At 45.6% G+C, this 26,024-nt stretch overlaps 1 protein-coding gene across 1 annotated transcript; it reads left to right on the top strand.

Moving 5' to 3' along the window:
* The first annotated feature begins 254 nt into the window (after nucleotides 1-254).
* Nucleotides 255-22,914, top strand: LOC139804606 (alpha-2-macroglobulin-like protein 1). Its single transcript, XM_071762002.1, has 36 exons — nucleotides 255-313; nucleotides 883-1,066; nucleotides 2,074-2,236; nucleotides 2,572-2,624; nucleotides 3,514-3,531; nucleotides 4,014-4,173; nucleotides 4,754-4,838; nucleotides 5,674-5,788; nucleotides 6,075-6,189; nucleotides 6,574-6,683; nucleotides 7,166-7,333; nucleotides 7,626-7,856; nucleotides 8,238-8,301; nucleotides 8,998-9,143; nucleotides 10,322-10,471; nucleotides 10,897-11,013; nucleotides 11,555-11,699; nucleotides 12,165-12,276; nucleotides 13,530-13,755; nucleotides 13,869-13,995; nucleotides 14,273-14,394; nucleotides 14,871-14,925; nucleotides 15,620-15,703; nucleotides 16,051-16,227; nucleotides 16,395-16,476; nucleotides 16,838-16,994; nucleotides 17,189-17,263; nucleotides 18,885-19,047; nucleotides 19,373-19,590; nucleotides 19,773-19,988; nucleotides 20,449-20,573; nucleotides 20,964-21,054; nucleotides 21,493-21,549; nucleotides 21,754-21,857; nucleotides 21,929-21,990; nucleotides 22,649-22,914. Exons 1-35 carry the CDS (start codon nucleotides 255-257, stop codon nucleotides 21,987-21,989), a joined length of 4,335 nt encoding a protein of 1,444 aa, XP_071618103.1. The 3' UTR covers nucleotide 21,990; nucleotides 22,649-22,914.
* Nucleotides 22,915-26,024: the final 3,110 nt, after the last annotated feature.

Genomic DNA, 26,024 nt, shown 5'->3' with positions numbered 1-26,024 from the left:
TTGCAGGAGGGGATGTTCTGAACTGGTGAATGTCAGCCAAAGCAGCTGCTATTGGACAAGGGACACTTGGCACAGTACCCCCATCCCTGCACCTGTCTTCATATAATCTCAGGAGAGAGGAAGAGGTGGGGAGAGGCTGGCTCCTCCTCACATCCCACCTCTTCATTTAGGCTGTGTTAGGAAGAAATTACTCCCCTACTCAGTGATTTCAGAGGAAGAGGGCCATTGGAGATTGGGCAGCAAGAGCCCTCAAGATGAGAATAGCCATCCTCCTGAGCCTTCTGTTCCACATGGCAGCTGCTTTTCACCAAGTGTGAGTGATGCTGAACTTCTGTTTTGGTCTTTTTCATGAAGGCATCAGTCCAGGTAGATGGACCACATTCCATGTCGTCAGCTCTTGTGCTTTCTGCTCTGTCAGATTTCCCCAGAGGGTAGATGAGTTGTTTACTTGCCTCCTGTGCATTAGGTTGATTCCTGTGAGAAAATATAAGCCACCCTTTTGGGGGGCTTCCAAGTCAGACTGTAGGCCCAGGGATGTTTTCTTCTCCAGTTACCAGGTCAAATCACTGGTATCTAGACTGCAAGGTTATGAGGCACTTCTTCTGAAGACTGCAAGGGATGGTTTTGTGGAATGAGATGACTGGAGCAAGGGGTCTGAAAAAGATTATGAGGCTGTACTTAAGTTAACCTAGCAGGAACTATTTATCAATTTATCAGTGAAGCAATCACTTTGCGGGGCTCACTCTTTCTTTTTAATATTGGCTGCAGTCATGACACACTGTTGAGGAGTTCTGCAGGAGTCAGCTACTGCAGGGAAGCTCTTTCACATCTCTGATCCCTGAACCTGCTGCCACCTCTGATGCCTTGTTTTCCTTGCCTCAGGCATTACCTGGTGGTGATCCCTGCAGATCTCCGTTACCCATCCACCCAAGTTGCCTGCCTCCATATTACCTGCTATGAAGCAAAGCTTCAAGTGAATCTGGTCCTGGAGAGCTCTGCAGGACATGAGCTCTTAGTGCAAGAAACAATCCAGAAGGAGAAGACTTTCATGTGCACCAAGTTCCAGGTGAGTCAGCCTAGGCAAATGGCATCACTGATTTTCTCTTCAGGAACTGTAAATCCCTATCCAGGGATGACATGGACAGGACATACTTTGCCTCTGAGTGAGCCTGATGAAAAAGGGAGTGGATAGTGCCTAGGGATGTGTAGCCCAGCAGTACTTCCCACTGAATTCCCCTTTTGAATCTATTTTTAAAATTGAAGTCACATCTGTTAATACCTGCCACACTTCTGTCTGCTTCGTTCTCTTCCAACCCAGGCCAGATGAGTTGGCTTTAGCTCTTCTCTGAAGGATTTGTACAGCTCCACAGCTAAAGCTTGGGGAAATGATGGTTTGCATGACACACTGCTGCTTCTGTAGTTTCTGTAGGACCTGAAGTCGGGCAACAACTCAGCTCCTAGGACCTCCTGAAGAGCAGTTGTGTGGAAACAGATGTGTTTGTTGTTTTTAAATAGCACTTTAGAGCAGATTAATTGTTGGTGAGAATTTAGCAAAGATCTGGGATAGGGCAGACATGCTTAAACAGTATCCCTTCTATTATACAGAATATTCTGTGCTGAGGCTACTGTGGTCTTTGGCTGCTAGAGTCAGGAAGACCCTCTGGTTGCCTTTTCTTATCTGGCTTTCTTAACTTGTGCATGCAGGGTAGTTCTGAAGGCCTAGCATTTGAGGCTGTTTTACAACTTGATTCTCTGCTATCATCTCCTACTCCTCTGACATCTGCTCATCTTCTTGACTTGGTCTGAAAACCAAGTTAGGCACCTGCTTGTCATCAGAAGCAAAATTCCTTAACCAGTGGGGAAAAGGACAAATTCCATGACATGCAGAGCCTTCTGTTGCCAATATGGACTGAGTGAGATCTGGATGTGATCTGGATCCAGTATGTTGGAGGGGGTTACCCTGGGACAGGGGTAGAGGCACTGGTTGGTTCTTCCACTTTACTCTCAATTCCTGTTTATGGCCCCTGGAAGATTACCTGGTGCCTGTGTCCTCTCCTTTCTCCATCTGTATAGGTTCCACCTCCAGCTGATGGCACGGAGGAGATTGCCACTGTCAAACTCATCATCACAGGTGAAGGGGTCAGTATTGAGGAGAAGAAAGAAGTTCTGATCCGCAAGGCCATCAGTGGCACCTTCATCCAAACAGACAAACCCATCTATCAACCAGGACAGACAGGTGAGACCTGGCAGTGGGAGCATCTGGGGACTCTGGACTTTCTGCTGGGAACACCATGTGGAAAGCCTGTGGTTGCCAGATATGCATGGACAGCCCTAGCAGAAGGCTGTGAGAAGATGTCTCTTGCTGCTGTGATATTTTCAGTGACTGTAATGTCTGTCTTGTGGTTGCAGAAGGTAATTGTCCATTGTATCTTATATGTGGGAATGTTTGTGCCTGGAGTTATCATAAATGTGTAAAGAATGGAGACAGGAGCTGGGGAAACAGATAAAACAGGGGTCTGCAGAGAAGGATTGAGATCTTATAGATATATTCCCTGATTTCCTTGCCTTCAGTGAAATTTCGCGTTGTGACTCTGGATGAGGAACTCACTGCACTCAACGATTCGGTAAGCCAGCCCTGAGGGGCTGTGGAAAAGGCTGCCTTGTTTTGTGTGTGGATCTTACTCCCTTTCTACCCTGCTCAATCTACCAAAGCTCCAACTTTACCACATGGAAAAGTTTCCACAAGCCAGGCTTGATGAGTGTCCACAGGAGAATACTAATTCTAAGAAAAGCTGATGGGTCAGAAGGATGGCAGAGGTGTATACGTCTCTTGCTTGTCTTGATAATATGGTCATGCAAGCAGAAGCGTGAGACATACCCATTCCTAATGTTTGAAAAACAGGTTTTCCTGAATTTATGGTGGGGATGAGTGCTCTCATTCTGGCTCCTACAAGCTGGAACACGGGAAATTCTGATAAGATATTGCATTAGGACAGACTTTTTTAATTAAAGTGATAATCAGATATTGAAACAGGTGCCCAGAGAAGACATTTTCATCTTTAGAGATGTTCAAAACTCAAACGGAGAAGGCTATGAGCAATCTGCCTTAAGATGGCATGCTTCAGCTGTGTTTTGGACTTGCTGACCTCCAGAGGTTCCTTCAAACTATGCAATCCTATACTTCTGTTATCCCTGTAAGATTTCAGCTGACCGAGATCTAGATCTGTTTGGGCAGTAAGTTTTCCTGATGGATGACTCTGACAGAAGTGATTAGCATGTGCTGGGTGACCCCCAAATTGGCTTTTCCTTTTCCCTTTCTCCAGACCTTGCTGAAATAGACCTACTTGGTATTCTTCCTTTTTGGTGAGCTTTGTTTTACTTTATATTGTCAGTGCTCTAAATTTTCAAATCACTAGTTGCACATCCTCCATCTCTGAAAGATCTGAAATGCCTTGTATGTGTTTCTGGCATGTGCTTCTCTCTTCTAATGATTTTGCCTTTTTTCCCCTCCAGATTTCCCTGTTTCTTCAGGTGAGTGATGCTGATATGTCAGTATTACAATACTGTTGATGGCAGCCATTTCACTGAGCTATTCATATTCACTTCCTTCGATATTTTATAGATAAAATAAGATTTCTTAAACTAACATACTTCTTACACCTTTTTATGCACTTACTTGAGGTTAAGCTCCCACTTACTTCACTAGAAATCTGAGTTGTTCTAGACTAGCAAGAGTACAGACAGATCAACTTAGACCTTTATGAAAAAAAGAACTGTGTAGGATCTTGCTTTGAGATCAGAATTTAGATAAGTGTGGAAGGAGACTTGGGTGCTGAAAGCAGAATCTGAGTGATATATTGTCTTTATAATTTCTTGGTTAGCCTGTGCCAAGCCTCTTTCCTTAGCTATAGAACCTGGTAGTCTGCAAACTGAAAATCTGAAGCTTGGTTTCTAATGGGTAGGATGTGGTGCAATGAGATGCTGGATTAATGATTTCTTTCTTGTGGGTGTAGGATCCTAAGAACAACCGGATAGAGCAGTGGCTGAATGTGGTCCCCCAAGATGGCATTGCAGATCTGTCTTTCCAGATGAGTGATGAACCTCTCCTGGGGACATATGTCATCAGTGTAAACAATGCAAAAGCATATGGCAGCTTCTCTGTTGAGGAGTATGGTATGAGCACATGAGGGATATGTCTGAGTTGCAGAGAGGACCTTGTACTCTTCATCTGGGAATCTGGGTGTTTATTCCATGACAGTCATCCTGGGAGCAAATGGGAAATGTAATAGTATCTGTCACAAAAAGAGTCTGAACTGAGGCTTAGGAGAGAAGTCACTCTGGGACCTTGGGTCAGCCTGTGCATGGCCCCAGGCCTTTGACACAGCTGATTCCTGCACATCTCTGCATCAGACAAAACAGGGTGGGCTTTTCCAAAAAGCATGAATTCCAGTGCCATCCCACTTCTTTTTCACCCCCTAATGACCTGTGTTGGAAGGCTAGTCTTCTCTCAGTGCAGATGGCTGTCAGAACTGCAGGGACATGGACATATTTGGGTTTTGGTTTGGGAAGGAGCAATCATCCAGCCACTACACACTAATCTGTTAAAGTAACAATGGAAATCTTCCTTTTCTCTTTCCCACCACCTTCCTACTTCATTTCCTGGCTCCTGTTCCACCATCATGTTGATTCTCTGGAGAGGCTGTCCCTAGCCATTACTTCCTACAGTTCTTTTTTAAAATTTTTTTCCCTCCAGTGCTGCCAAAATTTGAAGTGATATTTGAGGCACCAAATCAGATTTATGCACTAGAGAAAATCTTCCCGCTCCGGGTATGTGGCAGGTGAGGATTCTGCTTGGAGGGATGGCCCTGTGTTAAATTCTACCCTGATGAGCACTGAATGGCTTGGTAACCACGAGGAGCTCAGGGAAAACTTACCACACTTCAGTTACAGCAGGCCACAATCTTCCACAACAGCTGTTTGCACCCTGATAAAACACTCCTACAACTATCCTTTTGGTACTCTAGTGCACCTTCTCTAAAAACACTCCACAAGAGTCTACACACAAAGCCTGAGGGAGCACCCTGCCCTTTCACAAGCAGCCATCTGTGGGACAGAACATACCAGATGTTTGGTGATCATTTCCCTGCAGAAGAAACTCATGGGCTATGAAAGGAAACTTTTCCAGATTATGCTCTAGGCAAAACTAGAGGCAAAAAGGAATTGCCCTAGGTACAGCCCAAGGACTACACTAGGGTTAACAGCCTCATGTAAAGGTGCTTTCTTAATGAAAGGCACTTTCTTCATCACCTATACTTCTGCTGGGAAGATGATGGGTGCCTTCAGCAGCTTTCTTAAGCAGCCTCCTGAGTTTATTTCAAGTGATGGTGATATAAAGTGCAGTCCTCTGTGCTGGGTCAGCACCTACAACACTGGTTCCCTGTAACAGATTAGTTTGGCACTAATTATATCACAGAGCCCTTGGTCTCCCATCACTGCCCTGCCTAGCACAACCCTGCTTAATGCATAAGGTCTCCTGGGCCTACTGTATGGCTGCCACTCTTGTGCTATGTTGTAAATATCTATGAATAAGTGGTCTCTGAGGCTCACCAGAGGAAGCCCTGTGTTTTCTCACTGTGTGTGATTGTCTCATTGTTTCCCTGCTTCCCTAAACAGGTACACCTATGGAAAGAGTGTCCAGGGGATGGTTCATGTGAGCCTTTGTCAGAAGAGAGCCCTGTTCCTGCCCAGTGCTTCGAAACCTGATCTCTGCCAGGAATTCAGCAACCAGGTGAGATGGTTAACAGGAGCTGAACTGGATTCAGAGATATTTGTGCTCAGCCTCAGATTGATGTGCTGCCATTTTTGCTGCTATGGACTATTGGTGCTGCTTCTTAGTGACCATGTCTGGTATTGTCACCTTGTGCATCACATGCCCGCTCCACATCCTGGGCTGCTGTGTCAAAAGACAAGCTCCCTGAGAGCAGGGATTTTGTGTTGCTGTTTCTGCACTCTTTGGGTAATTTCTAATGTCAGGTGCCTTGCTCAGCCCTTGTTTCCTCTTTCTGTACTTTCAGACAGACGAGACAGGATGCTTCTTCACAAATGTGAGTTTGTCGTCCTTCAGTCGAGACTTTCGGTACTATCAGGACAGCATAGCTGCAGAGGCCTCACTGGTGGAGGCTGGCACAGGTAACTGGAAAAATCTGGATGACAAGAGGCATGGGAAAATGTACTGATTCTGTCAAAGACACTCAGGCTAGCCAGGGCTCTTAGCTTTCTAAGCACACGGGGGGCCTGCCATCTAACCTCACAGAGCCACCAGTTCCTGACAGCGTGACACGCTCACCCTGAGTGCCTGTGGTCTCAGGTGGTAAAGCTTAGGGACCTTCCTAAGGGCTAGAAGTAAGCAGGAGGAAGACTAGATATGCAGAGCCCTTGGGCAGGCCACCTCCCTGGTGTGAAATATATCTGCAACTGAACATATGCATCAGTGTCACCAGTGGGGAAACTGCTGAGGGGTGCTTGGCTTCCTTGCTCTCTCCCTTATGTTTCTGTCTTGCTGCTTTCATTCAGAGATTCATGTCAATGCTTCTCACAAATTACTCATCTCCAAGATTGGCGGGATGGCCTTGTTTGGTGATGTGAAGTCTTACTACCACGCTGGAGGCATGTACAGGGGGAAGGTAATTCCCTGTTACAGTCCTTTGGAGGGGAGGACAGTGAGCAAAGCCTTCACCGTGACTGTTACCTCCTGTCTCATCTCATCTCATCTCCATCCAGGGGCTTTGAGGGCATGAATGACTTGCAGGGTCAAAACTCTTGAATTGTCAAAAGTGAGAAAAACACTCAAGGCTGACGTTTGCCAAATTAGCTCTGAGTAGCAGCAGCTATAGGGTTCCATCTGTGTGGTTCAAACCCAGACATTTGGGATTTCAGCAGCAAGGAGGCCTTTTGCTGTGAAGGGTTAGAGAGCATAGAGGTGGATGGATGTAATAGTGCAAGTGATAACAGGAGGTGACCAGTTGAAGTACTGATAATACTGTTAGTGACTAAAAGAGTGGCCTTTGCTGGTTTTGGAAATGCTGCTCCTGACTTGAAGAAGTAGAAGATTCTGTCTGCTGATTAGACTCTTCTGTACTTCTCTTGCTCACCATGATGTTCTCAGATTAAAGTCATCAACTACCAAGGCAAGACAGAGAAGCACAAAGAAGTCCTCCTTCTAGTAAGCTGCGGGGAGCAGCATTTTAAGCAGAAATACATCACTGGAGACTCTGGGACAGCTTCATTTAGCCTGAACACAACTGCTTGCAACAGCACCTCGGCTTCTTTGGAGGTAAGTGAAGAAGGATCTGACGTGTTGACAGATGTACGCATGCATCTCAGAGATATTTACTGCCTCACAAACATCTCCTGAAGCACCTCAGCATCTTCTGGAACTTGGCTCCCTATGAGATCTTATTCTCCAGATCCCAATTGCTTTCCTCATAAGCTCTCCACACAGAGACCTCTGCTATGATTTTGCTCAAACCTGATCTGATCTTTTTACCAAGTTGCAGCTGGCTTGATTTGCAGCTGACTCACTTAACTAGAGAAATTAACTGTGGTGTGTTGTTTTTTCTTACCAGGCAAGTGTTCTTCATCAAGATTTGGATAAAGAGCCTGGGACAGTTGATTTGAGTTACCAGCAAGCCTCTCATTTCATTCAACCATTCTACAGCACCAGCAGGAGTTTTCTGTCTATTGTCCATGTGCCAGAAATTATGCCCTGTGGCATAGAGCAGTCTATCCAGGTGGACTTCAGAATTTATCAGGAAGACCTGGAACATGGACCCAAGCGTGTTGTTTTCTCCTACTTTGTGAGTTTCTGGGGGAGTGCTAGTGGATGATGGCACAAGATCAACACCTCCTGCTATTCAAGCCTAATATTCGATAGATTTGGTTCAGGGTAGGACAGATGCCTCATCCAGCCATCATGGAGCTGGATCCTGGTTTTAATCCTGGGGCTGCAGTAATAGCAAGAAAGGTAGCACTTTTTTCTGGGCTCTGCAGAGATGCAGGGCGGGTGTTGGTCTTATGTGTCCTCCCTTAAGTCTTTTGATCCCCTGCTATGTGAAAACAAGTGAAAGACATATACTTCCCCCTGTCCCCTTTAATTTCAAATTTCATTGTTACTTTGACCTTTACAGTGGTCTCAAAAACTATGTAACTGGCATTCCTTTTCTGTATTCCTTTACTAGGTCACAGCTAAAAGAGGGATAGTCCATGCAGGTCAGAAGACAGTTTGGGTTGGGCTGCCAAGAAGTAAGTGCACTTTTCTGTTTCTTGTCTACGAAGCATTCACTGGCCTCTTACTTACATCTTGTCTTCCTGAATGTGTCATAAGCCTCATAGCTGTTTAGAGCTGGCTCACTACTTGTCTGTTGATAGAGTAGCGTGCCTTTCAACTTTTCATGTTTCCTTTACACTTCTGATTGGTACCTAGAGAACGGTACCCAGCATTTCCCAATCCATAGGCTCATCCTCTGTTTTACCCATTTTCAAAGAGGTCTTCTTCTACCCCTGCAAGCAGCATGAAACTTCAGCCTCACTGTCTGTCAAAATTTTCCTCTTTAATTTGCAATTATTAAAAATAATCTTTGAGTAGTTAGGATGCCACCACTTAATATTTTGATATCTGCTTCTCCAGCTCTTTTTTAAAAAGCTTAAACTATAGATATTTTGGGACGAAGGCCACCTCTTTGTTGGTGAGGGGAAGGGAGATATTCGGTGATAGGAGGCTTTGAAAGATGTTTGAGACTCACTCTTTGTGGAATTTAGCTTGAACTCCAGAGTGTTATTCCTTGAACAGAAGTGTTATCTTCTTGAATAGAACCAGGACAGTAGTCTCCAGAAATTAACTTGGTCCTGAAAGACTTGAGGGAAGGTATTAAACATGCAGAGTGGCAAAAGCTGATACAAGTTAAAAATTAACTACTATCCCCTCTCTCCTCCATCTAGTGCTGAAAGGTTTCTTCTCCATCCCTCTTACCTTCAGCTTCATCTATGCCCCAGCTCCAAGACTTGTTGTTTATGTTATCTTTCCTAATGGAAAAATCATTGCTGATTCTGCCATCTTCAGTGTCTCCATGTGTTTCAAAAATAAGGTAGGATTTGTGCCTGAGGCCATACCTGAATGTGTGGGAGTGTGTGTCTGTGGCAATGAAACAAGAGACTAACTGCACATGGTATGTGTAGCCACTTGTGGCTTGATGCTTTGTGGGATGCTGTGATGAGAGCTGCAGGATGTGTATGGTGAAATGTGCTGTGTTGTATGAAGCAAGTACATGATGAGCATTGTGGAGGCTGCTGCAGTGTTTGGGAAAGGCAAGGAATTGCTGTGTCTGTCTCCATAGGCTTGTCTAGTGACTGCAGCTCAGTAGGATTACAGCCCAGTATTGGTTATATAGTGAGATTCCCAGGAGAGCTTAAGGCTGCTCTGCTGCTGCAGCAGACACTTAAGGCTTGTCAGCTTGTGGTGTTGGGAAGACAGCTGAAAGTGGATTTTACTGGCCATCCAGAAAGGGATGAGCACTTGTCATTCTGACATCTGTGGGAATCAGCTTTCTTGGCCATATCTTGCAGTCCAAAGACAAACTTCTGAGGATTAACATTACCCCTGCTCCACAGCTATGGACAGTCAGATTCAAACAGGAATATGAAGTGCTTTAGGAAACTGAGACCAACCCAACAAAGAGCCTAGATATGAGAAGATGGCTGCTTTTTTTTTTTTTTTTTTTTTTTTTTTTTTTTTTTTATCTGGGGCTTCAAAAGGAGCAGAAAGACAGCTGTGTGAGGTGTGTGATTGTGGCTGACTGATTTGCTGGGTAAAGAAAGCACTGTGTTCTGACACAGGAATGTCTTCTGTACTGTGCACTGTGCACACTGATGGTTCCCCACTGCCATCTTTTCTGGTTGAACCTCAACATGATGGGTTTTTTTATATAAACCCTCTGTGGCTTCCTCAGGTTTCCACCGAAGCCAAGTCCTTAGAAACTCTCTTCAATAGGTCCATTCTCTGCTCAGGAAGTGTAGGGTGGCCAGCAGCAGAAATGTCACTCAACCTATTTACTGCCTGCCTATTTAATGCCTCCTCTTGTCAGGCATTGGAATGGCCCGCCCAGGACAGTGGTGGAGTCACCATCCCTGGAGGCATTTAAAAGTCATTTGGACCTGGTCCTTAAGGACATGGTTTAGTAGTTGACTGTGGTGTTAATTAAAGGTTGGACTGGATGATCTTGGAGGTCTCTTCCATCCTAAATATTCTGTGATTCTTCCCATCCAGGTAGAGCTGGGCTTCTCAGTGCCCCAGACCCTTCCTGATGCAGAGGTTGGTCTCCACCTGCTGGCAGCTCCTGGGTCCACCTGTGCTGTCTGGTCTGTGGACCAGAGTGTCCTTTGGCCAAAGTCAGGAAAAGAGCTCAGCAACCCCTTGGTGAGTGATTCTTCTCCAAGTCCTTCCCTTCCCTTGTATTGACATGAAGAGGAAGTCAGACAGCCCACTGCATCTGTGCAGAATGTATCTGCCAAGGAACGCAGAACACTGCCCAGAAGGATCAGCAGTGCTCTCAGTGTGGCAGGGGTAAGGATTTAGGGGGCATGTGTTAAGAAAGAGGTTGAATATTGCTCTGCAATGGTGATAAATGAGCTTCTGTTGTTCTGCCTCATGTTCAGTTCAGCAGATTGTGCTGGCTCTATCAGGGAGCCAGGGCAGAGTGACAACGAGACGGGGCTTCCTGGCATGCATTCTGGCACAGTAGCCAGGAGCAAGTCAAACATGCCTTGAATGCATGACAGGAAGGGACTGCCAGGTTTTATTTGTGCTGTTTTTTAAAATTTTTTTTCTTTTTTATTTCCCAGATCTATGGACTGTTCCCATCTGTTCATAACTTCAGATATCCTCAACAGGTGTCTGAAGATGATAATTCATGTGGGTTCCCGAATTCTTATGAGCCTGATGTGTTTACAACATTCAAGGTAAAAACGGTTGATTTGGCAGGTTGGGATAATTCATGATTTCATTAATCCCTTAATTCACCAATATGCTAGGAATGCCCTTACAGACAGTACAGGGAACAGGTCCAGTTTAGGCCCTTGTAACTTACTTGCTGCTTGAATAAGTGATTTGAAAGTGTTGACCAAGAAGAAATCGTTGTGTGGTCACTGAACTTTGGTGATGTGATTCAGGATGCCAAGGACAATTGGTTACTTTCACTGGATTTCACATAGTATCCTTCATCTCCATAGCAATGAACAATTGAACTCTGCAGCCTAAGACAGCATAGTAACTAAATGACCATGTGTTTGAGAAAGAATAAATTTGACTCAGTCCAGATATATTAGCTCAGAAGATCTTATTCACCCATTGCTGAGGATCTGAATAATTCCCTCTCAAAATGAAGTAAAGGAATACTTTGCCAAGCCAGAGGACATCGAAGTCCCCACTGCATGAGGGCACAAGAAGGCAGAGAGGAGGGCACAAGCTTCTGGTCCATCAGTTCTTTTTCTTTCCTTAAAGGAAGTGGGGTTGAAAATTATGTCCAACACCAATATCAGGAAACCCAGAGTGTGTCCAACCACACAATCTACAACTATGCTACAGGAAACTTCATTTACTTCCAGGCCCATGTTGATGTTTGCCCATTCCCAAACAGCATATAATGGTAAGCATTTATCATCTGTTTCTTCTCACATTAGATGCTCAGTCTTTCAGGTGAAAGCAATGCTGTATTTGGGCTAAAAGGCAGCACTTGCTGTAATTGCAAATGGATGAGTGAGAGTGGTCCCAAACCTGTTGCTCTTGCATGAGGCTGGGGCTCAGTGGCTTCTGGCTCTGAAATATTAGTGAGCTGGCTGGATCTCAAGTCTTATCTCTGAGGTGAGGGAATGGTTGCCCTTCCTTGGGTGCCTACAAATGCAAATAAGGCCCACAGCAACTCTGTTGCTTGAAATGAGGCAAGAGATTTTAAAACCTGGGACAGCACCTTCTGTTTCAGTGCCAGCTGGAACAGCTCAAATGAAGGAGGCTCTGCCAGCTTCCCAAGGGCTGACTGGATGAGCTGGAGGCCCTCTGCTCTAAACAGGGCCTGAGGACCCTGTGGAGACTGGGTCTTTTTTATTTTCAATAGAGCATCTGACAACATCTACATACCAGCCTGCTGTGTTTTCACCTCCTTCAGCTGAAGAGAAAGTACACAAGCATTTCCCTGAAACCTGGTTATGGGATTTGTATTCTGTAGGGTGAGTAAATTGGACAGTGGACTGTGCAGTCTGGGTGGCTTAATGTGACTGGAAATGGCAGCAGGTACAATTTGGTTTATATCATAAGATGCTGAAGATGTCTAAAGACATACATCATGGGGCTCATGCCTGTCAGGCTGTTTCTCCTCAGAGATGATGTCTTTTCAAATGTATTTTCCCATGCTTAGATGATCATACAGAAGTATTGCCCACCCATACGGTGTGACTGGCATGGGAATACAGGAAAGCAGGTGCATTGGAGCAAAAATGCTTGATTTACTGCCTGTGGTCTGCTCGTAGTAGCCCTGTGGGCTGGCATTTCCCACGCTGTGCTCACAGGATGTATCCTGCAATGGAGGGGAAGCTGATCTCCACAGAAGTCCTTCTTAGGACTGGGAATTGTGTCCTATGAGGAAGCACACTCTGTGTACTTATGGAACCTGAGGGAGCTTTTGGAGATTATTTAATTGCTGGCTTAAATAATTTCTTGTTTGGCATCTCAAGATTGGAGTCTACTCAAGCTAGATGCTCCCATCCTACCTACACCATCTTTTCACTCCTCAACAACAGTTATCTCCCATGTGATTAATCCACCAGCCTGACCTGAGCAACCAAATCATGATGTATGTGTTGTCTTTCTGTATGTGCCCGGCAAAAATGAATGTCTGCTGTTACTGGTGTCAAATAATATGATTAGCTTTAGCCAGGGCTGGTTTTATGTCTGCTGTGGCAGCAGCCACAGAACAGTCTGGTGCTCTCAGAAGTTGGGGTGTGGGCACACGCCTCATGTTTGCCCTGTTGGACTTTAAGGTGTCGATGTCTCACAGGAAGGTGAATGGCTGGATCTGTCTCTTCTGCTAAGTTCTATTGATGTTAAGCCAGTCTCGTTGCTCTTCTGGTGTCTGGTTCTCTATCCCTAGGCAAAGAAGTATAAAACTGCTGACATATGTGAAGCGGTTTTAGATGTGCATATGCAAGCACTGTCTGAGGAAAGCACTGAGTGTGATTGATGGCATCTTGCAGCCATATAAGCCATCTTCAGAAAAGTTCTGTTGGTATAAGCATCTGAGGCAGAGGTCTCTACTTCTACAGGGACGTACCTATAACCCTGAAAGGGCCACAAGTTCAGTAGAGGCTGGGAATTAGACTCAGGGAATGGAGTGCACTGGTGAGATTGGCACAGCCCCGGTTACATGGGGCTGCATACAGCATGATTTAGTTAAATACTTTTGTTGCTGTCTACTTTTCCTCAGCTCTAGTGGGAACAAGAATATCACTGTCACCGTGCCTAGCAGCATCACAGAATGGAAAGCATCAATGTTCTGCACAGGGCGTAATGGCTTTGGACTTGCTCCAACCTCCAGTCTGCTGGTGTTCAAGCCATTTCTTGTGGAGCTCGTGCTGCCATCCTCTGTGATCCAGGGTGAGACCTTCATCCTGAAGGCCACAATCTTCAACTACCTGCAGCGATGCATGAAGGTAGGCAAACCTTGATAGGGTCTGTGAGAAAAGCAGGGTATGGGTTGGTAGGAGATGGCTGAAATCTGTGATGTTTATCTTGTCACCACCTGCCATCCCTGCTGCCCTTTCAGATCCAAGTGAGCCTGGAGAAGTTTGCACAATTCCAGATGAAGCCATGCCAAGACTGTGTTTACAGCAGCTGCTTATGTGCTGATGAAGCTAAGACGTTTCAGTGGAGTGTCACAGCTGAGCAACTGGGTGAGAAGAAAAGGGAGGTGGGGTGGTAGAATTGGGATGGGACTGAGGTTGGAATTCTTTGTAAGAGTTGACATGGAGTGAGAACTTGTGTGCCCTGTTACCTTAGAGTACTTGTGTGCATAGATCATAAAGTCATGATTACTTGCAAGTCTGTTCTTGGAGGAACAGAATCATAAAAGGCTCTGATCCAAATTTTTGTTGTCAACAGGTGACTTCTATTAGTGGGAAGTACTTCCTTATTAGATGTTTCATGCACCTAAATGTGTGTTATTTTCAGGGCTTTTGAACATCACCCTCAATACAGAGGCTGTGGCCACCGAGGAGCTCTGTGGCGAAGAGAAACCATTTGTCCCAAACAAAGGACAGAAAGACACAATCACCAAACTCCTTCTAGTCCGGGTTAGGCAACCTCTTCTGTTATCTAGACCTACAAGTGGACTTTGTGCAATTCCCAGATTTTGAGCAGGTTAATTTGGGGAGTTATCCCTTGCTATTAATAGGTGTGTAATTGGAATCTCAGGGCCTGAGCTGGGACCAACCATGAGGGTTGATGGATGCAGGAGGTAGAGGGCAGACATCCTCTACTTCATGCAGTGGAAAACTTTACATATGTACACTCTCTTATATCTTCACTCCTGGGCTCTTTACTGAATCTTACAGCATCTGTTTCACAGACATTCAGAAGTTTTACTATGAAATGTGTGCTGTTTTATTGTTTGAAATGACAATTTTAGACAAAAATTTACAGTTTTATGTGATAATAATGTTATTTCAGCTGAGTTTCCAGCCTGAACCAGGGTTTTGTCCATATCTGTTGCTAATCCACTTGTAATACAATGTTCTCATTATAATGCTATTTTTATCTGTTCCAACAGCCAGAGGGAGTGTTGGTAGAAAAGGCTCACAGCTCCATCCTGTGTCCCAAAAAAGGTAGACTGTTTTCTTCTTTTACTCTGCTCATCTCCTGCTTTCTGTCTAACCACCTCCTGGGTCATTCCACTTGTTGAAATATTTTAATTGTCAACATGACAAAGCTATGGAAGCATATTTTAAATGTGGTGCCAGCTAGAGCTTCTCCTGGGTAAGGATGTGGGGGAGGTCCAATCTTTTAGCATCAGCATCCATGATACTAATGATATAGCTTGAGACCTTTTTCATCTCTGGTAATAAAACTGGACTCCTGAACATGGTGAAGCTGGAGGACATGAGTTAGGACTGCTGCTCCTGTCTTGAATTTTACAGTGTATGATGGGGCCATTAGCAGATTTTGAGAGCCCATGGTGCACTGAGAAACACATACCTGTAACTGAAATCTGAAACAAAGTGGAGTAACATACAAAGAAAAGCAGGAAGGTGGCTTTTAACACAGAGGTTTTCCAGTAGAAGATCCTCTCAAATTCTATGGAAGGAAGGCTGTTAGCATAGCACAGCTACAGTGAGGTTGATAGGAAGGATTTGAGGGTGGTATGTGACAGATTTTTTACATGATCTGTAACCTCTGTGACAGGAAAATCAAATGTTAACATGGAACAGTCTCAAACAGTCTCTGGATATTTTGAATTCTGTTTTCATCAGAATCTCTTTCTTTTTGTCCTCTCCATACTCCTTACGCTGCTGGTGTCAGGGAATCCAGCACAGGAGTCTGTGTCCCTGATGTTGCCTCTGAATGTGGTTGAAGGTTCAGTCAGAGCCACCATCTCAGTCACTGGTAAGGAATTCAGCTGTTACAATACTTTTCCAAATCCCATAGCTTTAGGAAAGCCCAAACCTAGACTCCCCCACACCCTTTCTGAGGTTACCAGGACTCCACTGCCTTGATCTTCCCATGTGCATGGCTGTGTTTCCTGGTTCCAGATAACCTAAAACAATCAGCAATGGAGAGTGTGTTCTATTTATGGGCTTCCCCTGCCAGAATGGGAGTGTTCCTATATGGAGGGTACAGTGGAACTGTTCAGCTGGCTAGACAAAGGTAGCCTCACGGTGCTCTGTTAGTAGAAGGTGAATCAGCAAACCTTCTGCCCAGGAGGTGATCAGGATGCCTATATTCTGTTCCAGGTGACCTCATGGGGACAGCACTGCAGAACTTGGACCACTTGGTGCAGATGCCCCATGGCTGTGGGGAGCAGAACATGGTGCTGTTTGCCCCCATTGTCTATGTGCTGCAGTATGTGGAGAAGACAAGGCAGCTGACCCCTGAGATCAAAGAGAAGGCAACAGGATTCCTACGCAGTGGCAAGTACAACAGAACCACCTTGCTCATCTGCCTTCCCCTCTGTTGAATCTACTAATAGTTGCCTACTCCCTTTCCCTGCAGTTCACTCAACCACTTTTAATGTTAGCATCCTATTTCCTTCCCAGTGCAAATACTCTGAGTGCTGATGTCCTATTCTGTGTTCCAGGGTACCAGATACAGCTGCAGTATCAACACCCTGATGGTTCCTACAGTGAATTTGGTACCAAGGATGAGTATGGCAATACTTGGTAAGTCCTGGGCTCTCTCCCTTGCTATCTACCTGCTGTCTTACAACCTGGAGGTAGGCAGCTTTCTGCTTCCAACACTGAATCCCCCCTGTCCTATTGGACTCCAAAAATGTTCCAGATGCTTTGTGGGCTAGGGAATCCCATGGGTATGCAACTGTAATTGGAAGCAATTGTCCTTGGACCAGCAAACAAGGAATAGCAGAACAGTAGGTGAGGAGAGACCCACCAGTATCAAACTTCCACTATTTTTCTTTTTACTTCTGCTTAGATTCTTTATTTCAAAAATTCTTCCCCCTCTCTCATTCACTCCATCTCTTTCTGCTTTTCTCATGCCATTTATTTCTCTTCTATCCCCAATCAGGCTGACTGCATTTGTGGTTAAATGCTTTGTCCAAGCCAAGCCATATATTTTCCTGGACAACAGAGCCATCCAAGCTGCTCTTACGTGGCTGGATTTCCACCAGCTTCCCAATGGCTGTTTCAGAAATGTGGGCCAACTTTTCCACACAGCCATGAAGGTAGGAGCCAGAGTGCATTGAAGGACAACTCAGAGCAGTTTCCAAGTGTGTTGGTAATGGTTTAGTTCATTTTTATGTATTGTTCTGCTTTCTTGTGTGGGAGCAAGTCAGGGATAGATGGGACCTTTACTGAAAAGCTTCAGGTCTTTGCATATTAACTTTCCCAGCTTTTTGTATGTTTATGCTTTTTGCAGGGAGGTGTGGATGGAGAAGTCCCCTTGGCTGCTTACATCACAGCTGCGTACTTGGAGGCAGGAGAGACACCAGAGGTAAATATTAGGATTCTCTGCTGTGCTCTGGCCTTAATATCCGAATCCTGAAGAGCTTAGTGGTGTCACTGAGGCAGGTAACAGGGCGTCTTGGAGAGAACTGTGGGCAAAGTAATAGGCTTGGGGGGGAAAAATTTATCATTTCTCAGGAAAAAGCTTCAACTATCCCTTGAGAACAACATGGCTGCCAGGGGAGATTGGGAGGTTAGACTACAGGAAGCCATAGGAGTTCATGGCTAGATACTATGTCCATTTCCCAGGCTTTGGCTGCTCATTCCTGCTCCCCCACCCTATCCTCTCACCTCCTTGCTACTCTTTGGGTGTGAGTTATTAGGGAGGAGAGGTTGGTGTTGCTGCTCCCACAGTCAAGTAAAGAGCCATAATGACATTTTTAGTGTGTTTTAGCTTTGCAGAAGATGTAAGTCTAGAAAAGGAGTGCTGTAGGAAGATACATGTTGTGAAGCAAGGCAATTGGAATTTGTACACCTGAGTGATAACAAGAGGGAATTCTTATAAAAGTGCTAAAGGTCATCACTAATTACTCTGTGGTACTGGCAGCTTAAAAAAAATATAGTCAACTTGGTGGAGAAATGCTCTTGCTATAGATTTTGAGAAGCAAAATTCACTGGAAATAAAAGTAAGTGTTTTTTATTGCAACTGAAAGCAATGGGCTAAGGGAAAGAAGTTATGTTTAAAGGCAAATAGAAAAGTAGGGCTTTTGAAGTTAGGAGAGCTTACCACTTCTGCAGAGCTTCAACAAGAGGGAGCAACCAAAAAGCATCAGGTGGAACTTTTGGTATTCTACGAGTAGATACTATGAACATTTCTGAGATTTGGTGGCTGCACCCAGCAATACTACTCTACCATCTAGAGAGCACAAAGATGACACAGACATTACCTTTTGCCTTTCCTAGAAGGGAAAGAGGTGAGGAGCATGTCACATCAGAATAAATCTTAAATGTAGCCTTTGTGTGATCAAGTACTGAAGCCCTATACTTAACCAAGAGGCCACTGGAAGAGAGGAAACAACAAAGTGCTGCAGATGCACACATACAGAACAGGCAAGTCTTTGTTTGGAATAGCAAACCTCAAATTTGGAGCAGCATAGCTGAATGCTGGAACACAACACCGCTGAGACAGATGGGTTTGCTGCCTTCTGCCAACAGCAGTACTGGTGTTCCAGGGGAAACTGGAAATCTCAGTGACCTCCAGGCACTGCAGAGGTGAACTGAGTACAATAGTCTTGGTCCTCAGGCTGGGCGTAAGCATTTGCCATTGTGTACTGTTGCTTTTGTTGTGTTTGGACTTGGAAAGTAAGATGTGTTGGTGTTATTTCAGCTGTAAGGCTTTCATTTCACTGAGAGAGCACTGCTGAAACCTATGACCAGCTCAGGGAGGGTCTGTCAAGCATCTTGCACCAAGGGCTGGAGGCACTGCTTACTAGTGCTGCACGGATACAAAGAGAAGAGTGCAGGCTTGGGAACTGAGACACCTTGGGGAATGTAAGGGGTGTTTTCTATGCTGGCAAGTGCTAATGCATCCTTCTGCTTTTGCACCTCAGTGTTTGCCTGCCTCTTGTGCATTTGTGTGTGACCCACGTCCATGTCACTCTTCTCCGTAGAGTGCAGTGGTGCGCAAGGCTCTGGGCTGCATCGGTCCTTCCCTCCACAAAGCTGCCAGTACTTACACCCAGGCCCTGCTGGCCTACACCTTCTCCCTGGCTAAGGACTTTGAACGCATGCAAGAGCTACTTGATGTGCTTGACCAAAAGGCAATCAGAGCAGGTACGGGAACCTCAGTGCCAGCTGAACATCAGAGAAGGGAGAAGTGGCCTTTCTGAGCCCTTGGTTGCATGCAACCTGGAAGAAGCATAACCTGTACTGTGTATGTAGATTGTTGGCATCTTAGTTTTTGTGTGTCACTTTGATGTGTAATATGGAGTGTTGGGTATTGCAAGATACATGGGATTACAATTCACCCAGCAACATGATAACCCAAGCAACAGGTATTTACTCAATGGTCTGTGCAGACACGAGGCACTGTGCCTTATAGTCCTCAGGATTTCTTTCCTGATATCCCTCAATGCCATCTGCTCCTTTTCTTTCTCAGATGGGCAAATCCACTGGAGTCAGACCGCATCCAGTCCCAGACCCAGCAGCAGCCCTTGGTCACAGCCACTGTCTCTGGATGTGGAGATGACAGCCTATGTTCTCCTAGCCCTGGTCTCCAAGCCAAATGTCACAGGGGCTGATCTCATCACAGCCTCTGGCATCGTGGCCTGGCTGACCAGGCAGCAGAATGCCTATGGAGGGTTTGCCTCAACACAGGTAACTTGTGGCTGGGGAAGAGGATGTTGCTTGAGAAAGAACCTTTGCACAATCTGTGTACAATTATACAAGTGTGAACGCTTTGAGGAGAGCAGCCCTTGTACTAGGAGGTCCTCAGGACAGTGAGTTCAAGTGCCTCAAGGGTCTCAGAGCTGCAAAAGTAATTGTTTCTTCCTTTGCAGGACACAGTAGTTGCCTTGCAGGCCTTGGCTAAATATGCAGCACTGACTTACAGCACGAAAGGGGTTGCAGAAGTGAGGGTGAGGTCCCAGAGAGGCTATGGGAGGAAGTTCCAAGTCTCCTACCAGAACCGGCTATTGGTGCAGGAAGCAGCACTGACAGAAGTCCCAGGAAAGTTCTTGGTGCAGGCCCACGGTAGCTGCTGTGTCTTTACCCGGGTAGGTTCCCACAGGCCCTGCTGTGACAGCCCCTTTGCTCATCTTCTTACCAAACCAAAAGTCTCTGTTGCAGCTCTATGCAAGGAAATGTGCATTAACTGAGCTTTAATCCCAGCCTGCTGCCAGTGCAATAAACCTGTGTGCTGTAGTAGACTCAGAGGTAGAAAATGTCCAGATGTGAGTACAGTGATGCTTCCATGGCTCTCAGGGTATTGGACGAGGGAAATGTTGTATAGCAGTCCCACTGCTATGTGACTTGCTCAGCCTCAAGGGGGAAGGATGAGGAGAAGTAGCCCCATCTGGAAGGGTCATGGAAGCTTTCCAGTCTGAGTGACCCTTACTTTGAGTATGCTCACTTTATATGGTTTTTTCGCTCTCAAATTGGTGACAAAAAAGGTATGACACATGATCTTGAGCCAGACATCCATGTCTTATTTTGTATTTTTGTCTCTTCCTGCAGATGGTGCTGAGGTACAACATGCCCTCCCCGCAGGTCTCCACATACTTTGCCTTGCGAGTGAAAACCAAGCCAGTCAACTGCACTGAGGATGGTCCACACTCTGTTACTGTCTACGTCAATGTCAGGTGACCCTAAAAACACAGCTCCCCTTGGGAAGTAAAGCCAGGCATGGCTGGAGAGCTGAGGGCTGCTTCTTGGCTGGAGGCACTAGGCACCTTCAGTTAGGAGGTCCAGAGGAAAGATGGAAAAGGAAAGATAAAAGTGTCTCCAGGGAAGGAAGGGGAAATGTTTCTGAAGGATTTGATTCTTGCTAGGGAGAAGTGTGCAAATAGTTATCTCAGACCAGAGATGCTCAGAGCAGTGCAGCTATCATCTGCACTGGGACCTGTGAGAGGTCCCAGTCCTGGCTGGGCTGTCTGGCTCAGGGTCCTGCACACAGGGTATGGTGGTGGAGGGAAGAAGAAGCTGAGATAATTTTTTTTTTTTTTTTTTTTTTTTAATATCTTCTCCCCCAGATACACTGGGAAGAGATCCACTTCCAACATGGTGATCATGGAGGTGTCCCTGCTGTCTGGATTCATCCTTGCTCCAGAGTCTGGGATGTCTGTAAGAAGCCTGGAATCAGGCTGGTGATGTGGTGTCAGTGAGACCATCTATGCCCCAGGAGAGAGGGTGGTTGCATAGGAGGGTGTGGCCTGTCTCTCCTCTGAGCCATCTCACTATCCCTTCCTCTCTGCCACACAACAAACGTGAACACATACTGTCAGTATGTGCCCTGAGGATGGTGATCCTTCTGGCCCAATTTATTCAGCATATCCTTGACAGCTAATTAACACAGGTTCCTGTCCTTGGGTTTTGCAGGAGCTGAGTTGCCCTGCAGGGAGATAAGCTTTAAGAGCTAAGAGCCCAGGATAAGTTCAGAAGTGAGTGAGTGAGTGAGAGAGAGAACTTGCCCACTCAAGCCTAGGTAAAACTTGTTGGGATGTCACACAGTTGCTTTTCAAAAGACCCAACTAAATTGCTTCCTCTGCTCTCCTGTCCTAGCACCCTGTAAGAAGAACTGAGAAAACACAAGGAGGTGTTGCCATCTACTTAGACAAGGTAACTGTGTGCCGCTGGAAAAACTGCAAGAGTGGAGGACAGTGGCAGAGTTCTGTGGAGAATCCAGGGCTGGGCTAGCAGAGCAGGATATTCAAGATTCATCTACATAACTGTTCTTGCCTATCAATATTGCCTATCAGTATCAAATTTAGGTGAGGAGTGAAAGAACAGCTCACAAATGAACTGTTACTTTTTCTCCCCCAGCTGAGCCATAAGCCTGAGACCTATGTCCTGCATCTGGAGCGGGAGATTGGGGTGACCAACCTGAAGCCTGGCCATGTCAGGGTCTATGACTACTACCATCCAGGTGAATGTGGAACCATGAGGTTCTAGAGCTGTCTGGGTGCTTGTACTTGGCTCTGTGCAGGGATAACTCGGTTCTTTCCTGTCCCATTGCAGAGGAGCAGGCCCTGGCTTATTACAATGTCTTCTGCACCTGAGGTAGGTGTGAGTCCCTTCCTCAGCCCCTGTACAGACCTTCCATCCTTACTATGTTTCTTCTGCCATACAGCCATTTCTCTGTGTTTTTTTCTGTGTATCTTCAGTTCAACATGGTCCCTTCATCTAGGACTATATCTGGAATTCTCTAGGCCTCCAGTGACTTTAGCCTCTGCCTTCTGCTTTCTGGACTTTGTAATGTAGTTTTTGCTGGCTTGTCCTGTAGGCAGGACATGAAGGGTTTAATGTGGCCATGCTGTGAAGGTCTCGTCATGTGCACCTTCGTGGACATTCTCGGGGCTGTCTGGGCTGGTGTAGTGCATGGGACTGCCTGACAGCTGAGTGACAGTGCTCACAGATAGTTTGCACTGTTTCTGAAGAACTTCCAAGTATAATTCATACTACTAGTTTGAGTTTGCACTCCTTGGGTATGGAGAGTCCCACCTATTTTCCTGGGGAGATGCTGAGATAAAACAAGGGCACTAGATCAAGCCAAAGAAATACTTTCCTTTATAGTCTTCAGGGAGAGCCTGGGATCCCTAGCTATTAGCATCCCAGTTAATAATTTGGGTCATATTATTCGCTCTCTGATTTACTCCCTCTTCCTATCATTTCTCTAAAGTCTTGGTCTTCCCTTACTGTCCACTATTTCTGCCCACAGGGAGCCCACTAGTGTGAGATGCACTAGCACAGCGGGGCTGCTGCACTATTGCTTCTGGTATCATGGGGTGTGCATCATCTGGAAAGTTACATCTCAGTGGGCTGGGGCAAATCTCAAGTTGGATTTCAGGTCTAAACCCAGCCGAAGCCTTTCTACTCATCCTGACAGCTACTTCCTGGTGAATTCTTTGGGGTGTCTGATTAATTCTGATTGTCTTAATCCAGGGATTTTCTTGCTTGTAACAAGAATGAAAATAAAACCTAAATCACAAATCTGGGTACTGTGGTGTGTGTTCAGACCCTGTGACAGAGAATTACATTGGAGGAGAGAGCATAAGCAAACTCTCATAGTGTAGCTGAACTGTCCACTGGGCATTAATCTCTTCCAGCACTGGATTCCACTCCAGCAGCATCATGCAGCCATCTGTATGGGGTGAGGAATCCTAGCCCTGTATGAAGACTCATCCCACAGTGCATTGTCTACTGCATATAGATGTGGCTGAGCAAAAAGGCTTTGGCTGAATCTGCACTTTAGATGAGTGTAAAGTAAATCTACCCTGCTGCGTATATCACTGATGAACTTCTGTCCTCTTAGTAAAGAAAGAGGAAAGAGATTAATTTTTTAGTTTCTGCACCTCCTGTGAAGCTGCGTCTTGCACAGGACAGTTCAAACATGAGTACTCAAACAGGGGTGGTACTCCAGGGTTGCACTGTCTTTTCTAATGTGATACTGGAGAATGAACAGGGTCTTCGTCACATGACAAAGACATGCAAGAGCAATTAAAAAAAAAAAAGCTTATATGAAAATACATGTATCACTCATTTTTGAAAATCAAACCTCATGATTTAAGGAAATTCAGCTTGTGATCTGGAAATTCAGCTTGGCAATGCTGTACTGCTGTATAGGCAGGTAGGTCTCCATAAATCCTTGCTAGAGCTGGCTGAGTGTAATGGTTGAGAAGTCAGGGTTAGGAGTGTAAGGTCTGGGAGGGCAGTGGGGATGGAGGGACTGCATTTGGACACAGCCCTGAAAGTACTCAGACCTGCAGCAAGGCTGGGATTTGTGGTATTTTAAAGGAAGGGATTTGGAAAATGTGTTTAAATTTTAATTTTGAAGTTGCAGAATAGTCTGCAATAGTCTCCTGGTCTCCCTCAAGTCTCAGCCAGTCCTCTCTGCAAAGCAAAGACATGACCATTGCACGCTCTTTGGTTGAAAGCAGACTCCCTCCAATGCACATGAAGGAGATCATCCCTCAAGGCACACTGCTGAGAGCCTACTCCATGCTTTCTGTGCAGGGTCAACAGTCCCAGAATCAATGCATAAATTCAGCAGAGCAGTTAGGTGTTACCTGGGCCATGTGCAGCGCCAGAAGTAGCTGTGCTAGGGTTCCAGGTGTCACTTTCTCCCTCCTTCTGCACCTTTGTTTAAGCAGCTGGTTTTGCTTCACTTTATTCAGTCTTAAGCAGTTGGTAAGTAATGCAGAGCCCAACTCTGCAGGACAGGGTTTGTTTTTTTTGCCAGAATACTGCTTTCACTGAAACTATTTAGAAACAACTTTGCAGATACTGCAGCTTTCTTTGCAAACGTATCCTCTCCCTCACTGGCTCTGATCATGTCTGTCCTTGCTGCTATCAAAAAGCAGAACTGGAGCTGGTACTGGTACTCAGAGAGCACCATTAGCTAGAGCTTGGGCTTTTGCAGAGAGGATGGGACCCCACTTCTCACTACCAATGCCACCGTATTCTTATTATCAGTTTTGCAGTGTTCACAAAGCACAGGCAACAGCTGTGTTACCAGGCCCTGGAATGGAGAAGGTTTATTGGGAAAGCATCTGCTGCAGTGCTACTTTCTCCTTGCTTACCCCTGGAAGGTTAGGCTCAGGCTCAGGCTCATGCATGAGCCCATTATTGCAGGAAGAATTCACACACAAAAAACCCCACTCATGCATGTATACATGCACTCTGTGTAAAAATTGCATGTAACTACATTTTTTGTCTCAATATCTATTGCAATTTCTGTGCCCACTTACTTAACATCTCTTCCCAGTCCTTCAAAATGTTCTTTCTTGAGGTGTGGACACTCATGGTATCTGGCTACTTGAAAGCATTTGGAGGGAAATGGCTGTCTTCCAGGACAATTTGAAGATAGGAAAAAATCCACTTTTGTACAAAACACATCGATTTTTCTGTGGCCTAAACTTTTCCCTCTGCTCAGAGAAAAAAGTGTCAAACATCACAGCCATTCATTCATTCTTTGCAGAACTGAGAGGTTGCAGTGCTTCAGCCTGGAGTCTTGTGTGCTTCCATCCAGCTTGTGATTAGCTCCACTGCATGGGCACAGCGGTCTCTCTCCCTCCAGGGACAAAAATCCAGCCTCAGCTCCCTGTGTGCCTCTTGCCCATCCCTGGAACAAGTGATCAAGGGGTCTATGGGCTGGGCAAAGGATCTCAACACAAGACAGCAGCCAGGTACAGTGTGCTTTGCCATGAGTTCCAGGGAGTTCAGAGTCCTCCTAAGATGTGCTTGCTTCCCAAGTGCTTCTTGGTCACCAGCAGCAGCTCATCACCATGGCAGTCACGGGAGATAGAGGTGGGGCTGAACAGAGGAATCATGCACACCAAACCCGTGACTTTGTTTTTGCTGTTCCAACATCTATTTCACTCTCTTTCATTGCCTGGGAGCTGGATTGGGTTGATTGCTCAGGATATAGGCTTCCCCTTAGTGCTAAGTCCAGAACTTCAGAGGTGTTCAGATGTTCACTCTTACAAAAGAGCTGCTCAAGTCAGTAGGAGCCAGGACCCTCAATAGCTTTGCCTTTGTGAGCCCCTGTGCATTTATGAGGAATCTGGCTGTTCCCTGGAACTGTTGTGGATCTGCCGTGAACAAACAAATCCCAGAAGGGATTGTTCAGCAGGCACTGCCTGTACCTTTTGATACCCATGGAAAGAAATGAAGGGCAGCTGAGTGTCAGAGAGTGATTCATGGCCTTGCTCTGGTTCCTGTTCCCTTGTTTATCCAGCTGCATTTACACCTTTTTTTTTCTTCAGCTGTTGGCACTAGCAGTTCTGAGTCAAACAAAGCCCAGGTGTAGGCGCAAAAAGAAGAGAAAGGATTTGTATCTGCCCCTTCACTGTGTGTGGGTAAAAGCAAGCCCCAAACCCTCACTTCCTTGGTATGCATCAGTCTTTCCTAAAGAAAAGGAAAATATTACTTACTAGGCCCTATGATTTTAACAGCTCAGTTTGGTACTGGAGGATAAACTAGTGATGCATTTGGATATGAACTACTTCCACTGAAGTAGAAGAACTTCCTTATTTTAAGAATAAGTAGTAGAACCAGATTTTGTTTTCAAATATAATAAGGTGCTCAGTATAATC

The sequence above is a fragment of the Heliangelus exortis genome, chromosome 1 (genome assembly GCF_036169615.1).
Source record: "Heliangelus exortis chromosome 1, bHelExo1.hap1, whole genome shotgun sequence".
NCBI lineage: Eukaryota > Metazoa > Chordata > Aves > Apodiformes > Trochilidae > Heliangelus > Heliangelus exortis.
Note: the sequence above shows the minus strand (reverse complement) of the source record. Positions and strands in the feature narration are given on the sequence as shown.